This window comes from Alligator mississippiensis, chromosome 2 (assembly GCF_030867095.1).
Source record: "Alligator mississippiensis isolate rAllMis1 chromosome 2, rAllMis1, whole genome shotgun sequence".
NCBI classification, from domain to species: Eukaryota; Metazoa; Chordata; order Crocodylia; family Alligatoridae; genus Alligator; species Alligator mississippiensis.
Window position 1 is genome coordinate 239,570,533 of NC_081825.1, and position 20,832 is coordinate 239,591,364.

General features: G+C 47.6%; 1 protein-coding gene across 1 annotated transcript in view; it reads left to right on the forward strand.

Moving 5' to 3' along the window:
- LTK (leukocyte receptor tyrosine kinase) overlaps window positions 1-20,832 on the forward strand; it is a 183,602-nt gene that overhangs the window by 109,425 nt on the left and 53,345 nt on the right. The window contains exons 8-10 of the mRNA XM_019496461.2: window positions 3,722-3,822; window positions 7,810-7,970; window positions 13,675-13,769. Of these exons, the coding sequence (XP_019352006.1) occupies window positions 3,722-3,822; window positions 7,810-7,970; window positions 13,675-13,769 (357 nt within the window). The remainder of the gene's footprint in view (window positions 1-3,721; window positions 3,823-7,809; window positions 7,971-13,674; window positions 13,770-20,832) is intronic.

Sequence of the window (20,832 nt, forward strand, 5' to 3'; positions counted from 1 at the left end):
GAGCTTGGGCTAAACACAGAAAAGTTCAGCCCAACTGGGCTCTCTGTGAGGCTACAAAAATAATTACCCTGGCTCCAGGTTCTCTGTCAAGGTTAGGGTTGTTTCAGTCAGCAGTTTTTCTCCTGTCTTTGTGGACAGACACCCGTTTGTAGATATGCTCACCATTTTCTAAACCGTGTTAACTGATTAGTATCATACCGTTCAAATCAAATTTCAAGTAAAAAAGGAATAATATAAGATCATTGACCATCAGAGAGGTCAAAACACTGCAGTCCCCAGCCACCTCCAGGTCCCCATGCAGATTGGCCCTGGCTGGGAACTATCCCAGTAAAGGGCAGGTCCCAGGCAGCTCCGGGCTGGGTGGGGAACTGTCCCCATGCAGAGAGTTCCCACCCATAATTGCAATTATGATTCCCATAATTGCAATTATGATTATGATTCCCATAATTGCAATTATGATTGCAATCATAATTGCAATCGCAGAGTGGGGGTTAGGGAGCTTGTTCCCCACCCAGCTCTGTGAGCACAGTGTGTGTGTGGGGGGAGGGGAGGGGGAAGGAATAGGCTGGGGAGCTTGTTTCCCCTCCAGCTCCACGCTTGCAGAGCTGGGCAGGGAACAAGCTCCCCAGCTTCTGTCAGCAGGGAGCTCCCAGCGCTGGCTCCACAACTTTGGAGCTGCTGCTGGGAGATGCTCATCTCCCAGCCTGAGGTCTGCGACCACGTGGCTTGTGGGGCTCAGGCTGGGAGATAAACATCTCCCAGCATTGGCCCTTCAGTCACTGAGCTGTTGCTGGGAGATGTCTCCCAGCCCAAGCCCCACGGTTGCAGATCTTGGGCTGGGAGATATAGGTCTTTCAGCCCCGCTGCTCCCCAATCACAATGGTGGAGTGGGGGCTGGGAGATAAGGATCTCCCAGGCCTCATTCCACGATTGTGGTCTGGGAGCAGGGGGCTTGGAGCTCCTTGCTGCCAGGTCCCTGCCTGAGCTCCTGTAGCAGATCCTGCCCTGGGAACAGGGAGCTATCTCCCAGCTGACCAGCACCAGATTTGGCTCCCGGCCTTGTGTCTACATGAGGGCTATGGTGCTGTTACCACTGCCAAGTAAATTTGCTGCTTGCATTGCAGGTAGCAAATTTACTTGGGATTAGAGAGATTTACTGTGAAGTAATCATGTGCACGTATAGACACATGTGCTTACTTCACAGTAAACTATGCTAATTTTCTATTGAGCATCTTGTGTAGACATGCCTGGTGATTCTAACTGTGCTCACTTGCTGCACCTGGTGGTGGGCATGGACAACAGCAATCCCTAGATAACTGCCATATGTACATAATTAATACAGTTTAAGTTGCCTAGTTCAGACTGCCCTAATCTGCATTAACTTTAATCCTCATTCAGTGAGGATTAGTTAATTCAGACTGGAGCCAGTTTTAATTTGGACTACACATGTCCACGTGCATATAGTGACAGCTGTAGTCTGGATTAAACCTAGAAAAATGTAGCGTCTATAAACGGCTCATTTGCTCTAACTCTTAGTACTGTCACATTGGCAAAAATCTATGTACTAACATGACTCTTTCTGTAGTACAGACAGACCTGGACATTCCAGTTTGGTTACTCCTCTCTCTCACGCCTTTTCTCTCTTGAGAACCTTGGCAGACCTTCTTTTCTCAGCAAAAACGTCTAGTTAATTCCCAGCCTGTTTCAGTAAAATGTTACTGTTACAGGCATAACAGCTGTAGAGAATTTTTGCAAATTTTCTCTCTCTTCCTGTGAGTCATTGAAAAGCATAGAAATGTTTAAGTTTTGGTCACTACCATTCCAGTGCAGGTGTGGAGATCCCACCCTGCCCAAATCTATTTTCTGGAGGGACTGGACATATTTAAATCAGCTGGTCCTGACGACCTCCACCCCAGAGTGCTGAGGGAATTAGCAGAGGTCATTGCAGGACCCCTGGCACGGCTTTACAAGCACTCATGGTGCTCTGGCGTGGTGCCAGAGGACTGGAAAAGGGCCAATGTGGTTCCCATTTTCAAAAAAGGGAGGAAGGAGGACCTGGGAAACTATAGGCCAGTTAGTCTTACCTTGATCCTGGGTAAGCTTTTTGAGAGAATTATCCTGGCGCATGTCCGCGAGGGGCCAGCAGGGGAGGTTATGCTTAGGGACAACCAACATGAGTTCAGTTAGAGGCAGGTCCTGTCAGACCAGCCTGATGGCCTTCTATGACCAGGTCACAAAATCCTTAGACACAGGGGTAGCAGGGGATGTAGTCTTTTTGGACTTTAGGAAGGCCTTCGACACTGTCTCTCCTAATTTTTTAATGAGAATGGGGTGAGACTGTGGCATCGACACCTACACAGTCAAATGGGTCGCTAGTTGGCTGGAGTGCCGCACCCAGAGAGTAGTGGTGGACGGATCATTTTCGACCTGGAGGGATGTGGGCAGTGGGGTCCCCCAGGGCTCGGTCCTCGGGCCTGCACTGTTCAACATCTTCATCAGCGACTTGGATGAGGGGGTAAAAAGCACCCTGTTCAAATTCGCAGACAACACTAAGATGTGGGGAGAAGTGAGCATGCGAGAAGGGAGGAATAGGTTGCAATTGGACCTAGACAGGTTACAGGGGTGGGCGGATGAGAACAGGATGGGTTTCAACATTGACAAGTGCAAGGCGCTGCACCTGGGGAGGAAGAACCAGCAGCATACCTACAGGCTGGGGAACTCCCTTCTCGTCAGTGCAGAGGCAGAAAAGGATCTTGGAGTCATTATTGATGCCAAAATGAACATGGCCCGACAGTGTGGGGACGCGGTCAGGAAGGCCACCCACACCTTGTCATGCATCCACAGGTGCATCTCAAACAGGTCCAAGGAGGTGATCCTTCCCCTCTATGTGACACTGGTCAGGTCGCAGTTGGAGTACTGTGTCCAGTTCTGGTTGCTGCACTTCAGGAGGGATGTGGATAGCATTGAGAGGGTCCAGAGGAGGGCCACTCGCATGATCAGGGGGCAGCAGGGCAGGCCCTACGAGGGAGGCTAAGGGACCTGAACCTGTTCAGCCTCCACAAGAGAAGGCTGAGGGGTGATCTAGCGGCCTGTTACAAACTAGTCAAGAGGGGACCAGCAGGCATTGGGGGAGTCCTTGTTCTCCTGAGCACTCCCAGGAGTGACTAGAAATAACAGTCACAAGCTGGCAGAGGGTAGATTCAGGCTAGACATCAGGAGGCGCTACTTCACAGTTAGGGTGGCTAGGATCTGGAACCAACTTCCAAGAGAAGTGGTGCTGGCTCCTACCCTGGGGGTCTTTAAGAGGAGGCTGGATGAACACCTTGCTGGGGTCATTTGACCCCAGTACTCTTTCCTGCCATGGCAGGGGGTGGGACTTGATGATCTGCTCAGGTCCCTTCCGACCCTACCAACTAGGAAACTAGGAAACTATTTTCCCTAATTTTTCAGAATATCCAGTACACTAGAGTATACTGGCTCAAGGATAAATCCACACTGATGCCCTAATGCAGCTTGCATTGTGTCCTGTCACAGGTGTCAGCACACTGTGAATAAATGATTTTAAGAAAGCATGAAAAAGAAAAATGTCAAATTGATTAATTTTGAGACAGGTTTCTTCCATAATCAAGTGCTCATGTATAAGTAAGCATCCATCAACAGACATTTCTTGGTGGCTAGATTAATTAAGTCATTGTTTTCTAATTTATTTTTCTGCTCACAGGTGACTTCTTATACCTACGAGCAAACAGCAGTCAGACAGGTGGTGTTGCCAAGGCTTACAGTGCCAGCTTGCCTGCCAGGATGGCCAGTGGAGATTACCAGGTATATTGCTCGTTTTAGCATCTTTGTGGAACTGATCTTGAAGTTTCAAGTGCCCAGTTCTTGTATGTTGCCCACCTTCTCTCTCATTTTATGCAGTATACAGTCTGAGAATCCTGGAAATTAGAGCTGCTGACTGAACAACACATTTAGCCAGGCATTAGATTCTAGAAGGGACATGCAGGTGTATGCTTAAAACAAGGGAAAATGATGGTCCCGTTTCAGCCTGCCACACAGAGACCTTAGACCACAGAGGTCTGTATGCTTTAACTAGAAAACAGGTCACAATGAGCAAAGGCCCCCAGTGTTCAAATGCTGGGAACACTAGCAGTTCCTCCTAGTAACCTGCACTTCAAACCTATGGAGTTAACTGTATTGCTGAGAGAAAGGAGTTAGGCAGTCAGCTCATCTGAGACACGTCCTGTGCATGAGTTCACTTCTCTGACATCTGTGTCTATGTCGTGCCCTACCCTCATGGGAGGAAACTGAAATGCCAGATCACCAGTGAGTTTGGAAAGTGGAATTTGATAGGGAGATGGGTATTTCCAGGATGGATGGACATCATCATGGGTCACACCCTACTGAAACTCTTAATGTTGAAATCGCATCCAGTCTGGAAGGTGGGCAGATGTGGAGATAAGTGCCATGGATATGGCCATTTCCCTTGCCTTCCTCCCAGATCCCTGTAAGACCAGTAAGGGCTGGAAGTGGAAATATTAGATGATACCCTGTTTGCTAGTTTTTTGGGAAATGCTGTTGCAAGTTGGAGACAGAGTCCAGCTCTGCTACAGGACATACTCCTTGCTGCAGAGTAGTAATATGTAGTAAGATCTCTCAGCTCTCAGGACAGTGCTCTCACTACTGAGCTGTATTATCATGTATTTTATCAGGACCTGGGAAGGTAGGCTCCATCAGTCTCTCCTCTTGGAACACTTTTGCTTTGTAAAAGACACATAAGTATTCACTGAGCCAGAGAGAGAAGCTGAGCAAGCATGACATGATAGCCTGGTTGTCAGGGCCCCAGCCACTGGGCCTTTTGGGTGAATGAGAAACAACCTCCTCCTGTTTTGTGAATTTATCTAGACCTTCCCCCACCCCAGCACCACCACCAAATAACTCAGTCAGAACTATTCAGTGAAAAGTTTCAGGTTGACCCAAACTGAAAATTTTGGCAAATAAATTATAGACTGAAAACATTTTGTCCAGTTGTGAGCATTCAAAGCTTATTGTGTGCCCTGTAGCAGAGCTGGACTTTGTGCTTGCCCTTAAGCCCTGCTGGCACAGGTGCTGATACATAGATTCCAGGTTCACTGACAAATGAGACAGTTCCTCTGCCTCCCCTTAACATGGAAATGATGGTGGTGATGCTGGGGTCTTGACACCAGCCCTCACAGAAGTGGAGCACAGAGAGGAAATAGCCTTTCTGTGGAGGGGACTAGAGGGGGGAAGGCAGTATTTCACTACACCCAGTCTAGGAGTGGGTACACAGCTCCTGAAAAAATAGGCCTGAAGGTGAGGGGAGCCTGAATCTGTTGTATACTTGAGACTTGGTAACCAGAATCCAAGAGTTACAGTTTAGTTAAGAGCAGCTTTGCAGGTGCAGGGCTGTCTTCATGGCTTTTTCAAGGAGGGCTTCTTGCATTGCTCCATATACAGCCTTGATGGTGTTGTATTAAGGAAGGAAGGATCATCCCTTGTATCATTTCCTATCTGATGAAAAAGAGAAGAAAGCAAAAAGTTTAGGTCCCAGCCTAAGACCCAGAGGTTCTGAGAATCCTGGGAGCATGTGAAAGCTTCTTGTGTGTCCTCAATCAGTGTAATCTAAAGGGAAATGTATGTGACAGATTTGGAACTACTTGATCATGTCTTTGAATACTATATGTTGGCTTATCTGGGGGATTGTTCCATATGAAAATAGGAAGAAGAATTTGCCTGGACAGAAACCAATGTTTTTTTATATTATATCAGACCTGGGTGGAATCTGTTTTTTAAGTAGAAAGTGTTTCTGGCCAAAATGTGAGGATGGAGTCTGGCACTCCAAGGTGATTGTATGACTATGTTTCATGTAAAAAGGGTTGCAAAATTGATAGCAGATGGTCTCTTTTTATTGAACTTCCCTCCCATGTTTGTTGGGTGTCCTTGCTCTATTCACCTTTGCAAGGAGGAGTGAAATGACAGTTATGAGTATGCCTGAGTTAAACTGTAAGCTCTGGACAGGAACACAGTTATGATTGTAACCTTCCCTGTTACCTTTCCTGGGTATTAAATCTCCACCTTAGGTTAAAGGATCCAGAGACTGTTGAAAAACTGTCAGCCTGACAAGGACAATCTATTTCTGGCCACTGCACTCTTGATAGTGGAGAAGATGTCTCCTAGAGAACCAACAATGAAAGGGTCATCAGGGCTCATCAACTCTGACCCACTCTTTCCTAATGGAATAATGGGCATACTGCTCCCTTTTGGGGCCACTGTCTTTGAATGGACTCTCTATACTAGGGGTGGGCAATGATTTGGTCCTGGAGGCCACATATGGAGTTTTGATGAGTTGTTGCGGGCCATGTTAGCATCTGCATCCACCATAACAACTCACCAAAACTCCCTATGTGGGATGGGGCTGTGGGCAGGTGGAGAGTGGTGTTCAGGAACGAGGCAGGTGGGTGAAACTGGGATTATGGGTCAGGGTCACAGGGAGGCCCTTGCCTTGTGAAGGGGCGGGAGGGAAATGTGGGGGGTATGCTTGCCTATGGAGTGGTCTGCCTGGGCTCTAGGTCCCAGGATCCAGCTGAGGGTGAGGGAAAGGAGTGGGCAGGGAGTGCATGCAGCAGAACTTGCCCATGTGGGTGGTCCACTGAGGCCCCCCTGGCACTATGCATGGGGCCAAGCCCTGCCCGCGGCAGCCCATGCCATGCTCCAGCCCACATCTGCTGGCCTAGCCACAGTCAGCGCACACAGCTTCCAGCAGGGCTGCTCCCAGTGCAGCTGCTGATTAGCTCCCTTTGGCTCCCCTTGCCTCTAGCAGCAGCTCCTCCTTCTGTTCCTGCTGTGCTGCTCTGGGCCAGGAGGATGCTTTAGTCAAGCAGCTCTTGCCCCAGCATGTAGGACTCTGTCTCCAACTCGTATCTACCTTCCACCGACTTGGTAGCTTGCGCCGGGCAGGTGGAGTGTTTGGAAGGCAGCCAAAAGCTGGAGCCAGAGCCCCGCATGCTGAGGCAGGAGCCACCCAGCTGAAGCTTCCTCCCAGATGGGGGCAGCCGCTTTTGAATTAAAACACATAGAAGGTGTTTTAGTTTCAAAGTGCACCGCCACCATTTTCTGCGCACTGATGCACATTTCGCTGTGTATACAACTGCAGGCGATGCATCACTGGGTGCTTTTCAAAGCGCCCGGCACTGCAGCGCTTACTTGTGTAAAACTGTTCATAGTTATTGAAGGGGATTGCTTCTGTGAGAGATGCCATTCCATGGCCATATGCTATAGACCAGGCCAAGCAGGCAGGAGGAGCTATCTTACCCCTAAGACCTTGAGCTAAATCCAGAAATCACGGAGCTGGTAAAAAACAGATGGGAAATGCAGTTAGGAGTTTGTTGTTTTTCCTAACTGTGATGCTATTAAAGAGTAAAGAAGTTTGTGGTTAAAGACTGCGTTTTCTAAACCTGTGTTTCCTTAGCATGCTGCCTCATTGTCTCTGAGGGATGTAACTAGGAAGTCAGAGCTCTTGAAGTCAAGTGGGCCCTAAGAGAACATGTCTATGAAGCTGAGGCTTTGTAAAGGCTATAGCTGTTGTTCTGGGGTCCAGATCTGTAGCCTGCACTTGTCCCTCCACAGACTCAAGTAGTTTGCTGCCTGTCCAGGAGAGGGGATGGAACCAGTAACAGATCATGAAGACTCATTTTAAAGGCTGGTTTATCAGTCAGAAAAGGTGATCCATACACTCATTTGCTCTCCTTTTACCATAGAATACCATTATATTTTTGCTCTTATTTATTACAGGTCCAATTCTCAGTGCATATTTTTGGCAATTACAATGGTACCCTCTCATTCTCTGTCCAGGAAGAGACAGATGGAGTCTGTACCTCCCTGTGGGAAAGGACAGGGAGCTGGAGTGACAACTGGTTTCTAATCACTCTGCAAATTCCAGTGCTCCAGAACTGGTAAGAGTGTCTTTGAAAGCCTCATATTTGCCTGTGGAGTTTAGTGAATGCATTGAATCCGTTATTGAGCAGTGTTGTTTTCATTCTTGCCTCTTTGTAGTGCCTCTCCTAAAACCAGGTGTAAATGGGTGCAGGAGGTCCGGTTGTTGAGCACATCCCCTTACATGATTAATGGATACAGATTTCCAATTGCTACCCAATGTTAATAAAACAGAACAGCACATGGTCTTTTTATAATGCAAAAAAACCTACAGGCCTGATCCAATGGGAAACTTCATAAGCCCTAGTTTTACTCTCTGTTCTGATCATTTTAAGTTAATGGGTTTTGTGTTGGTGTATTAACTAGGGGTGTTTTGGAGTCTTGTGATTCTGGAGAAAAATAACAATTTATCTGTTAAAGATGGAAAAGATCACAAAATGATTTATAAAATGCAGTTAATTAATTTGAGACTGTGAGTAGCTGAACTAATCACATAGGGGTGAATGTGGGTAAGTAAGATGAAGCCATCAGGAAACCATTCACCTCAAACTGTTCTACTCAGCCATCATACTCATATTATCCCATCTTTCTAATGATGCTTGATGCTGTGTCCACTCCAATTTGAGAGTGAGTGAGACTAGTTGTACAAGTGAGGATGTCAAGAAAAAAGCTATTTTCTATAAACAAAAATGTCCAGATTTTCAGTAGGCTATGTGTGAAAAGACGTATGTATCAATACGTGTAGTCAGCTTAAGTGAGAATAATCGACTACATGCATGTACAAATCCGTGATTTGCATGCACACATATACTTATTATGAAATCTCAGAGTATGCATGCACGTTGGGACTTTCACATGTCTAAAACTGTGCCTTACCAGCATAGGAATACCAGTATACTGTGGGCATGTCTACACATGCATTAATGTGCTTTTGCTACTGCACATTAAATTTAGCACCTCTAATGTGAGGTACTAAATAAATGTGTATTAGGCTGCCCTGATGCGCAGCGGTGAAAGCGCACATTTTTTAGTGACACAATGCATAGTAGCCTAATTTTACTTTGCATTAGCATATTAGCATGATTTTTTATGTGATGCTTTAATGTACAGTAAAATAGGCTACTGCACATTAAAGTGCATGTGCAAAATGTGCTGACAAAATGTTTCTAGGGTGGACCCAGCAAAATGTTATGTACACATGCATCTTAAAATATAAAACATATCTTAAAATATTATTTAGGTTATGAAGTAAAACTCAAATTTAGAAAATGCCAGAACCAAGAGAGTGTGTGACTCTCATGTACATATACATCATAATACTGTCTTTAAATACATACTCTAATGTTACTTATCTCACAGAGTTTTCTGCATGTAACTTCTTTCACTTTTTAAAAAAGCAGACTAAAAAACATAAATTTCTTCATGGGGCATCATGTCAATACCCACATGATTCACTGGCAGGGTTGGAACCTTTAGCTCCATCACGCAGCCTTGGGCCACTTGAGCTAACAGAATAACTGGTAGCAGTAGTAGGTTGTCATCCTCTCTCTAGACCAGTACTAGAGATGGGGGGAAGAAACATGTACTTTGCTAGGAGTTTCACAAAAAGTTAAGACTTGAGAACCATGAATTCCATTCCAACTCTGTACTTCTTCCTGTACCCCCAAGCTTGACCCCTTCTATCCTATCTGTATCAGTCTCTCTGGCCACGCTAATCCCTATTTCCCCCCACCTCCTCCAGAACCTAATCTTTTTGCCCAGTGATCTGAGTTTCTCTTTACCTCAGCTTCCAGTCCCAATTCCCCTATCCCTCCATGCCAGCTTCCAGTATTGGTCCCCCTTGCTTCCTTACTTCTTACACTGATATACTTCCCTACCTTTTCAGATCTGCTTCTTGTCCCTTCATATCAGGCAGCTTCCTTTCTACTGGCTTCAGCAGGGTGAGACTACATGTAGTAGAGGAAGGACAGGCTTCCTGCTTTCATTTCAGGTACCCAGTCCCAGACCTGGCACTGCCCACAGAAACTCACAGTGGCAATTGCATGGAAAGGCCAGGCTGGTGTATGCCCGATGAAGATAGACTCTTTGCAGATGTAACTGTTAAACTATAAAGAAGTCTCTGCTGAGCACACGACTGCATTTTTTCAAAGACTTATAACTTGGCCAAATTTGAAGGGCTAGCAAAAGGCACATCCTTCATCTAAATTTAGAGTCCCTGCTCCAAAGCATGGGGGCACTGGGGTATTTAAAAGAAATGGTTGCCGGCATTTTTCAACCTTGGCAAAACAATATATTTTTCCTTAGCCTCATGCACAGAAACAATTAACCATTTTGGTTGACATTTTCCAGAAAAATTCAGCCTGAAGCACATATCTGGCAAGCAAAACGTTAACATAAATGGCAAAATTTGGCATTTATAAGCAAGAGAAATCAGGGGTTTATAATGGGAGCTATTGGACAAACTTAACATGTGTGTGATAGAAACCACACCTGTAAGAATACAATAGGTTTTGTTATCCATTGCAATTAAATAAAAACCTTGACTATGAATTACTTTTTCTCCTTATTTCTGGGTGCTGCTGTCTTTCCACTTTGATTGATGCAGGGTCTAGTATTGTCCTGTCTGAGGGGGTCCTTGCTATACAGTTATGGGGCAGAATGCCATATCCCATTTTCCAATGTAGCAGGGAGGCCTCAACCAAAATGGGTGATGGCCAACTGACCTCTATAACTGTTTCTGCCAATTTGTTAACTTATGAATGTTAAGAAGTGAGAGCAGCCAAACCTGAAACCTTGGGATCAATCTGAGAAGGAAAAAACAAAGCAGGATTTGAAAAAGGCCCCAGACAGTTGAGTTTCATCTATCAGGAAGGGAAGCCCCCTGTCCTGCTGCAGCAAACCTCAGTGATCAGCCTTGTTCTGCCCTGAATCCCTGAACCATTCTGATAGGGCCTGGACTCACTCACTGCATATTTCTGGGTAGGGGCAGTAAAAATTAAGAATCTCACTCAAGCAGCATCTGGCTTGGTTTCTCTTCTCTCCTTCCCCTGCCACTCTCTTCCATATCTTAGCTCCTCTGCTCCAGATGAGCTTCCTCTTCATGGCTGCTTCTTTCTCTCTCAGGGACCTACTCCAACTTCTTGAATCAAAATTTCAAAATCTGTGCGTCTACCTTATTCTTTTTCTGGCTTCTGGGAGAGGAAGGAGCCAGTGGTAGGCTAGGAGGAGATGGAACAAATGTAGCAGGGAGGGATTGGAATTGAAGGCTGTGAGGAACAAAAGTGGGTTGAAGGCAGTCTCTGGTGAAAGCCAGAAGAAAGGAGGGCTAGGCAGCCAAGGAAAGGTGATGAGGACCATGTACATAGCCCTTGGCAGGTTCATCTTACAGGTTGATTGTTTTTTTAATTGAATGGGGACAGATGGATGGCAAACCATAGGGTTCAATGTTCAGCATCCGGATCAGAAGCCTACCTACATAGGAAGCTATTTTTGGTGGCTCTAGTTCAGGGGCCGGGAAAGCCCTGTGGCAGACTCCATTTCCCAGTAGCCCTTGCCTATGTTGCTGCAGCTGGTTTCCATGGAGACTCCATCAGCAGCTGGACGTGAGGGCGCAGGACCAAGGTTTCCATGGAGACTGGCCCCAGGAGCGCTGGTAGGATGCGTAGCTGGGCGGGGAGCTGGAGCGAGGGCAGAACTACGGGGATGTGCAGGCAGCAGATCACAGCTCAGCACCCACTCCAGACCATGCTGTCAGTGCTGCAAGAACCAAGCCCCAACCCCAAAGCAGCTCCCCACCAAGCGGTGCCCTCTGCTAGTGGCACTGGGGCCAGTCTCCGTGGAAACCCTGGCCCTGCACTGTTCCAGCCCACAGCTGCTGGGGTCTCTATGGAAACTGGCTGCAGCATGACACAGGCAGAGACTGCTGGGAAATGGAGTCCAGCCAGTGGCCAGATCCACCCTTTTGCCAACCCTTTAGTAAGTAAGTATCTGCCTATGACTCCTCCCCTCTAAAAACACCTATAAACCACCATAAACTGAGAGCTGGCAGAACACTGAGGAAGGTAGGCAAAGGTTATAAAATACTACAGATGCAACCAAACTGTCCTAACAAGCAGCAACACTGTGACCACAAGGGTGGTGGTCTGCAGCAGTGGACTCAGATGCATTGGCAACTGGTAGGGGATGCACGGGGGCACACGGGGCCCCCCCAATGGGGCTGGTGCCCCCCCCCCGGACGGCTGACAATAAATGCTGTCAGTAGGGCTCGTGCCCCACCAACAGGGCTGCCGCCATCGGCGGCTTCTGTGGGTGCCCTGCCAGATTCAGGAGGCACCAGTCACTCGTGCTCAGATGGCAAATTTGTTCCCCCCCTTCTTTGTTATAGAGCTGTGGAAGTCCCTTGGTTTACAGTACACTGTTGTTGTATCAGCATTGTTTTTCCTGTATGGTCCAGCTCCTGTGGGTGTGAAATGATTCACTTAGATGTAATAGACCAGATCTTTAGCTGGTATAAATAGGGATATTGTTAGTATTTCAGTGGAGTTATGCTAGATTTCATCCTCTGCAGGATAAGGACCAACCTTGGGTTGGTATGTATATATACATTTTTGTATTTTGTATATACATTTTTATACATATTGCCACTAATTTAGAAGAAGAGTGTTCCCAAGCTGGACACTTAATAGTTTACACAGTATACTCTGCTCATCAGAATTCAATCTCTCATAAATCATGAGCAAGTTTCACCAGTGGCAGCAGCTGAGGTTCACTCTGCATGCTTTTAATAAGCTCCAAATGGACTAGACCTCAGCCATCTGTTTATTTATGATGTTAAATCAAAAGCAGTTCAGTTTGATCCATTAGGAGAGGAGCCTTCCATGTACTTTTTCCCTTCTGAATTCAGAGAGCATGATGACATGCATTCTATCTTCTTGGATAAACCAGCTAATGCATGGCTCTCACTAAGTAAGCCTGAGCAAGGAGAGACACCCAGGGAAGTGGACATGCAAAGGAGATATTTCTAAGATTTTCAAGAAGTAGACAGAAGCTCAAGTGGTGTAAACTGATGTAGCTCTGTTGATTACCGTGATTTATATTAGCTGAAGATCTGTCCTAAGATTTGCCTCTGTCTTATGAGCACTGGGAAAGTCCCTGAATTTTGGTTTTGTTTGTGGGGTTGGAAGCCAATTTTTTTGCCTTATGTGCCGATGTATTTTCTTTGCTGGGGCAATTGTCTGGTATTCTGGAGAAGACAGAATCACAGGGGTAGAAAGGTCCTCAAGAGTCATCTAGTTCCACCCCTTGTACAGATGTAGGATTTGCTACCCTCTAAACCACCCCAGACTGATGCCTACCCAGATTCTTTTGGGAAGCTGCCCCAACAAAGGATATCACACAGCTTCCCTAGACAGTTTATTCTATTGTCCAACTGTTCTTCCAGTTAGGAAGTTGTCTTCACACAGTCACATACACACATAAGTGAATACGTGCACACACATACAGTGTGGGTGGCATAGTACCCCATGAAAGGTGGCATCATATAGTTGGTTCTTAATAACTTATTAAGTGTAAATGAGTGGTTTGTGTCATCCCCTTATGGCTGTTCATCAGGGGTATTCCTGAAGAAATAGTTTGAATACATGTCACCCTTGGAGAGCAGCTAGGATTTGTGTGTGTGTTTCTTCTTTCTATCTCTATCTCTAAAACATCTATCTTGTTGCAAAGGTTTCACCTGCAGCTTCTGGCAACCTGGGGCTGGAATTCCCAAGCTGACATTGCTGTTGATAATATTACTTTTGGACTGGACTGCTTCACTGATGGTGAGCTACATATGATTCAAAGCATGTTAGAGAAATGTTTATAGATGAGCCAGTGATTCCGAGAATGTGCTTTTAATCTTCCTACATGGTTTGTCTGCATCAGGTTGACAGTTCTGCAGCATTTGGACACAATTTCCTTCCTCTCTTCTAGTGGAGACTGCCTTCTTTTATACTGTTTTGTGGTGCATCTCAATTTTCTTAATGCTTTTTCTTTACCTAATCTACAGTGTATCAGATCACATAGTTTGAGTTATATACACATATCTCATTTGGAAAGACTGTCTTTGCACTTGGGCTGTAGGTAGAATGATCCACCTACATTGTAGGTGCCACCATGTATTGTGTACAATATATGTACACAATACATTTAAATACAATAAAGCTACATTGTATTGTGCTTTAGTAGTCCTCTCAGGCCCACATCATAGTGGGACAACTGATAGACTCCAGAGGCAGCCATATGTAGTCCACCTCTGATAGAAGGACTAATACATCACCTTTATGGCAAAGAGGAGGAAAAGAAGGGACCTCGCAAATCATTTCTTACTCCAGTACAAAGTCTCTCTCTCTCTCTCTCCTGTGTGCATTCACACGTGCGCGTGCGTGCACGCGCGCGCACACACACACACACATTTAGATAAGAAGTGCTGGTTCAGCAGGCTTATTCCTCAGTGTAGGAAAGGTGGGTGGGTAGCATGGAACAATCAAGCAGTGGTGACCACAAGTAAATAGTAACTCCATGTAAATGTAATTTATCACAATTTAGTCTATCTGGAAATGCAGCCAAATGACTGAAAATGCAGGAAAACACATACAGTGCCACCAGCTGTGGATCTGGCTATAAGTGTTTCATGAGGTCATACCCTTGGACAATGGGTAAAGTTCAGGGTGGAGTCAATTTGCAGTCTAGATAGCAGATGGAGGGCAAGGATCAATCACAGTCAGGAACATGAGTGTCTCACTTCAGCTTTAAAACACTGAAGAATTAAGTTATGCTGTGGAAAAAAACCAACCAAAAACAAGTGTAATACCTAGTACCTTGTTTAAATCCTGATATGTGTTGCAAGCAAAATATGTCTGCAGGGTTTCTTCCTTCTCCATGGTTATGGCCATTGCAAAATGATCCAGATGTCTTGCTGGGCTTTCTGGGAACCAGATGAGTCTCACTTGTCACAACTGCTCATCTGTACCTGGAATGGTTGCAGGCTTGGCATAGCATGAGGGGTGGTTTATACTGAAAGTTTTAGCCACGCTATGCAAAGAATGTAGCACAGCACCTGCATTCATTTTTAAGAAGGGAATTGTAAACGAAACAGAAGATACCATTATGCTCCTTTTATAAATCCATGGTGCATCCACACCTTGAATACTGTGGATTCAGTTTTGGTCCCCACATTTTGAAAAGGTATAGAAAACTAGAGAAGGTTCAGAGAAGGAAGATGAGTGGTATGAAGGGGCTCCCATGTAACCAGAGACTAAAGAGGGTAGGCCTATTCAGCTTAGAAAAAGAGACACTTGAGGGGGAACATGATAAAGGTTTACAAAATACTAAATGGTGACGAGAAAGTAAATAGAGATTCACTGGTATTATTTAATATCTCTCACAATAGAAAAACTAAAGGTCATAAAATGAAACTAGTAGATAGTAAGTTTAAAACTAACTCAAGAAAGTTCTTTTTCACATAGCCTGTGATTAAAGTGTGGAACTTATTGTCATAAGATGTGGAAACTGACAGCTTAACCGGATTCAAAAAGGGATGGGACAAATTCTTGGAGGAAAGGGGCATCAGTGGCTGTTGAACACAGGAGTTAGGGGCACAAATTATTTCAGGTGGAGGGCTGCTTACCCAGTTTTGGCAAGCTGTTGAGGGCCGCATGGGTGGCCCTGCCCCTTGACAGGTGCCCCGCCACCTAGTCACCATCTTGGGACCAGTGTCCCAATGTCTTGGGAACAATGTCCTAGGCCCAGCACTGGTAGGGCCCAGAGCAGGGTGCAGGCTGGCAGGGGTCTTTGGAGCTGGTCTGGGCTGCACCAGCAGGGAGAGGAGGGAGCTGGCCCAGCCCCTGCCAGCTGGGACCCTGTATCCCTGCTGCCCTGCTCTGGGCCCCGCTGGTGCTCACTCCCAGTGCCCACCCCCAGCCCTGCGGTACGGGCAGGGGGCAGCACACAGCCCCGACCCCCTGCTTGCCGGCAGGGAATGAGCTGGTGCTGAGTGCAGGGGAAAAGCAGCCCCTCGCTTGCCCCATGGCCGGCGCTCCCTGCTGCAGCTGCTCGCAGCCCACGCAGGGTTGTCCTGAGCAGGCACAGGCAGCCCCACGCAGGCTGTGAGTGGCTGCAGCATGGGGTGCCGGCCATGGGGCAGGTGAAGGGCCGCTTTTCCCCCCGTGCTCAGCACCAGCTTGTAACCCGCCCCCGCTGCCAGCCTGGGCTCTGTGCTGGCTGTGGGCTTGCCGTTGGGGGTGTACATGGTGGCACCAGCTGTAGCACCCCCCGCTTGCCGCGCTGGGCAGCATTTTCTGCTGCTGCCTGCCTGGAGCTCCAGGTGGGCAGCAGCAGCAAACACTGCCCGGCATGGCAAGTGCGAGGGCCGCAGCTGCTGCCGCCGCTGCCGCGCAGCCCCAACGGGCAAGCCCGGACCCGGCATGGGGCCCAGGCTGGCAGCAGGGGCGGGTTACAAGCTGGTGCTGAGCACGGGGGGAAAAGCGGCCCTTCCCCCACCCCATGGCCAGCACCCTGCACTGTAGCTGCTTGAAGCCCTCGTGGGGCTGCCTGTGCCTGCTCAGGACAGCTCTGCATGGGCTGTGAGCGGCTGCAGAAGGGGCGTGGGCCACGGGGCGGGCAAGGGGCTGCTTTTCCCCATGTTCAGCTTTTCCCCAGGCCACTCTTCCTTGGGGTCCATCCCTGCCCGAGGTCCTTCCCTGCCCTCCCCACCCCTCCATCCCCTTACCTGAACTTCCCATGCCGGGACAACCACGTGGCCCCATGTCAGAAGCCCTTGCTGGGGCTTCCAGCTGGGGGGGCGGGGCCGGGTGGGCCCTGCTGTTGTGGGAGCCCACTGGACTTCTCCTGAGTCCTATTGCCCCTGGTTCCTGTCATCTTTAACAGAAACCAAGGACACAAATGAGGAGAGACTGGGGGACCTGAACCTGTTCAGCCTCAGCGAGAGGAGGCTGAGGGAGGACCTGGTGGCTGCCTACAAACTCATCAGGGGAGATGAACAGCAAATAGGCAGAGCCCTTTTCTCCCCAGCACCACCTGGGGTGACGAGGAGCAATGGTAATAAGCTGATGGAGAATAGGTTTAGGTTGGAGATCAGGAGGCAATATTTTACAGTTAGGGTGGCCAGGATCTGGAACCAACTTCTTAGGAAAGTGGTCCTCGCCCCTACCTTGGGTAAATTTAGAAAGAGGTTAGATGATCACCTGTCTGGGGTCTTGTGAACCCAGCATTCATTCCTGCTTGTGGCAGGGGTTTAGGCTAGATGATCTGTTCGAAACTATGAAAATTTTTTTAGGGGCCTCATGGGCCGGATAGAATGGCCTTGTGGGCCAGATGGGCCTGCAGGCTGTATTTTGGCCACCGCTGACCTATGGCCTGACCCAGTAAATGGCAGTTCTTATGTTCTTAGGCATGGTGCTTATCTTAAGTTACTGCTGTCAGACTTCCTTGTGATCACCAAGGGCCTGATTTTCTGAAGCACTGATGACTCTCCTGTTTCTACTGGCATCCACAGGGACTGGAGGTGCTGTAATTGCAAGTCCAGTGCATTTTTGCCCTGCTAAATCTTGGAGATGTGTGAGAGTAAGCAGGACTCGTGGTTCATTCTCTAAATGTTTATTTGAAACCTGAAGAAAGGGTTCTGAAAGTTTTCTAGTGGTGAGGGAAGATAGGAAATAGCAAGGTAAGATGGGGAGACCTTGTGCTAGCTTCTTTTTTCATTTCTTCCTTGCAATAAAGAAGGTGGTAGGTACTAAGAATGTGTGTACATCAAACATAAAGAGCCAGCTCTTCTGTTATTATAGATCAGTATTGATTTCAGTGGAACTGCCATAGCACAGACTAGCTGAGGGTAATCCAGAGAGGTGTATAGTGGAAGGTCTGAGGAAAGGAAGCACATTTCTTGGAAAACTTAGGTTCACCACTGTTGCTTGAATACTCAGGGAGATGATATTTTCTTGATTCTGAAAACAACTGCTTCCATTTATCTTCTCATCCATTTAATTCAATTTGCTCACGGAGAAGCCCAGCAGCTCTGCTGTGTTTTCAGTGATGAAATTAGTCCTCGCCAACCAGGAGAGGCTTCAGATGTCACTGGTGAGGCCAATTAAGCTCCAAGCAGAGAAATTACACTTTATTCTCAGCACAAGAGAAGCAGGGAGGGAGTGCAGCAATGGCACGCAGAAAGGAAGAATTTGCTCTTTACTAGAATGTAAATATTCATTTCTTACCCAGTTCCAGTCCTGCAGTTCATCTGCTACTAAATGAAGCACAGACTTTAAAGGAGTTGTCTATATGTGTATCAGCTGGGTATGGAGGCTGGGGCTTCCACAGCCATCTTCCCTAAGGCCAGGCAGTTAGCAAGGTTCATAAAAGAAGTAAAATTTATATAGATAAATAATCATTAATTGTTATATTAAATATTTATATAAATATATATTTATTTATCTATATATAGATAAATCTATATTTATATTGATTAAATATTTATATAGATAAATATAATTATAAGAACAGCCTATGGGACACCAGTAAGATTTAAAAGCAAATAACCCAACCTCAACAGTGATTAAGAAAAAATGTCCCCTATGGGAAGTTCAGGCAATATAGATTTTAGGGTTTCTTTCAGCATTCACTCAGGCATGTGCTAGTAGATCCTGTCAGAATCTGTGTACTAGGCAACATGGACCTTGGGTCCAGGGTGGTGGTTACAAGAAAGGAAGAAGGTACGTTAAAGAGAAAGGGGACCCTTCTCTGGCTAGGTGACTGGGGACCTGTCAGTAACATGCACTGGACTGTGCTAGGGGGAACTGCCATAGAAACATACCTTCCCTCCACAACCCCATTCCCATTTCACAGGTACCAAATGCTGAAAAAATGTCACATAGCTGTTTTTGATGTGTACCCAGCACCACTTTAATGACACTTGTGCAACATTTTTTTTGCCACTCAGTTTTTGTAGAGTGAATGAGTGAGTGGGAAACATTTTCAAGGTGGTACTCCCTAGCATGGAGCAGTGTGGTCTGGAACTGCCCTGTAAGTCCACATCTCTAAGGGCGCGTCCAGACAAGCACACATGTGCCTATGGTGGCCTCTCAGACCAGTTTGAGATGTGGTGAGTGGCATGCTGGGAACACAAAAATGTTCCTGCACTGCATATTTGCAGTGCAGGCTCTAAATTTGATACCTGGAAATCCAGGTATCAAAGCAAAACCTGTGGAAAAACAGTGGTGCTGGACATGGGCCTGCAGCGTGCCCTGAGGCAACTGGAGGCTGGGTCCTCTAGAAAGACGCTCTGGCATCTGGCCAGAGTGTCTTTATGGTGCTCCTGCTGCCCCAGCATGCTGGGGCAAACAGGAGCAGGGCAAGGCTGTGGCATGACCCAGACCCCAGCACTGTCCCAGGTAATTAGGAAAGTAGGAGTGGGAGGGTTTGTGGGTGCGGGTGGGTGTGTAAGGGAAATGTGGGGTGTGTGGGGAGTGGCGGGGGGGTGTGGGGTTTGTGGGGGGAGGCTGAGGGGGGCTGCCACACCCCTGCCCCCTGCCCCTCCCCCGCAACAGACCCAACTTGGCTTGTGCGCTGGCTGGGCCGGGCCAAGTCTGTTCGGCATGGACAGATCCTGCGGCAGGCAGCGCTGTGCCTGCAGCCAGGCCCATGGCCCCAATGGCCCACCTGGGGGCAAGTGGGGGGAGGCAGGCTTGTGGTGACCCCCCTTCAACCCCTCCCACACACCCCTACCCACAAACCCACCCCCACATCCCCCATACACCCCCCCCACACAACCACTCACAAACCCCATATTCTCCTTATACCCACCCCCCCACACACACACCTACCCAAGAACCCCACACACCCTTCCCCACGCCCCTCCTGCAAACCCTGTGTCCCCCACCCCGCATCTTGCACCCTGCATGCCAAGCTGCCAGACAGGATGGGACCTGCTGGCAGGAGCTGTGGCTGCAGGGGCGGCTGTCCCCACATCTTGGTTAGCAGAGGGGTCAGGCAAAGCTGTGATTTTTCTTTGATAAAGAAACCAAAAGCAAACACCAAAGCATATAGATACTTATAATTTATTTTATTATGTTGTCAGAGGCACTGGTAGGCTTCCAAATTGCTTTAAAATCATAAATCTATCAATAAAACATTGCCCAACTGATCTCTCTCTATAGCTATACCTATATCTATAGCTATAGCTATTGACCAATATAGATATATAGTGGTGTGTTGTGTTAATCATTTGAGAACGTGGATTTTGGGGTATTTTAAACAGTGAATTTGGGATTTTTTATCAGAGAATTTGCTGTTTTTAAACAGGGAACACCAGGATCTCTGCTAGTGAGGCAAGTGGCAGGACCCACGCAGAGGAGTCTGCCCAGGGCTGGCATTGGGTACCTAGATGAAGGGCAAATGAGGTACCTGACCTCCTGGCCACTTGGGGCCAGGAGGATATGCTTTCAGAGTTGGCCACCACACTGAGGATATCTTCCAGGTGATAGCTGCCCAGATGGCAGGGCAGGGGCACACATGGCAGCAGTGCCACACAAAGCCCAACTGTGCAGCCACAGCCCAATGGCAGCTGACCCAGAGGTGCAGACGGCTCTGCTACAGTACCCATGCCACATCCCAGGCAGCTGTGCAGTCCCCGCCAGGTCTGGCAGGTGTGCAGGCATGGGGCTGCAGGTCCAAGGGGGCAGATGCTGTTGCAGGTAGCAGCAGGTCACAACCAGGCAGCAGCTCTCACTGCCAGACTGCTGCAGTGGGTAGAGGGTTCAAAAACCACCCTAGGTGAGGGCTGCTGCAACAGTCCAGTTGGCACAGGAGGCTAGCAGCCCCATATGTCACCTG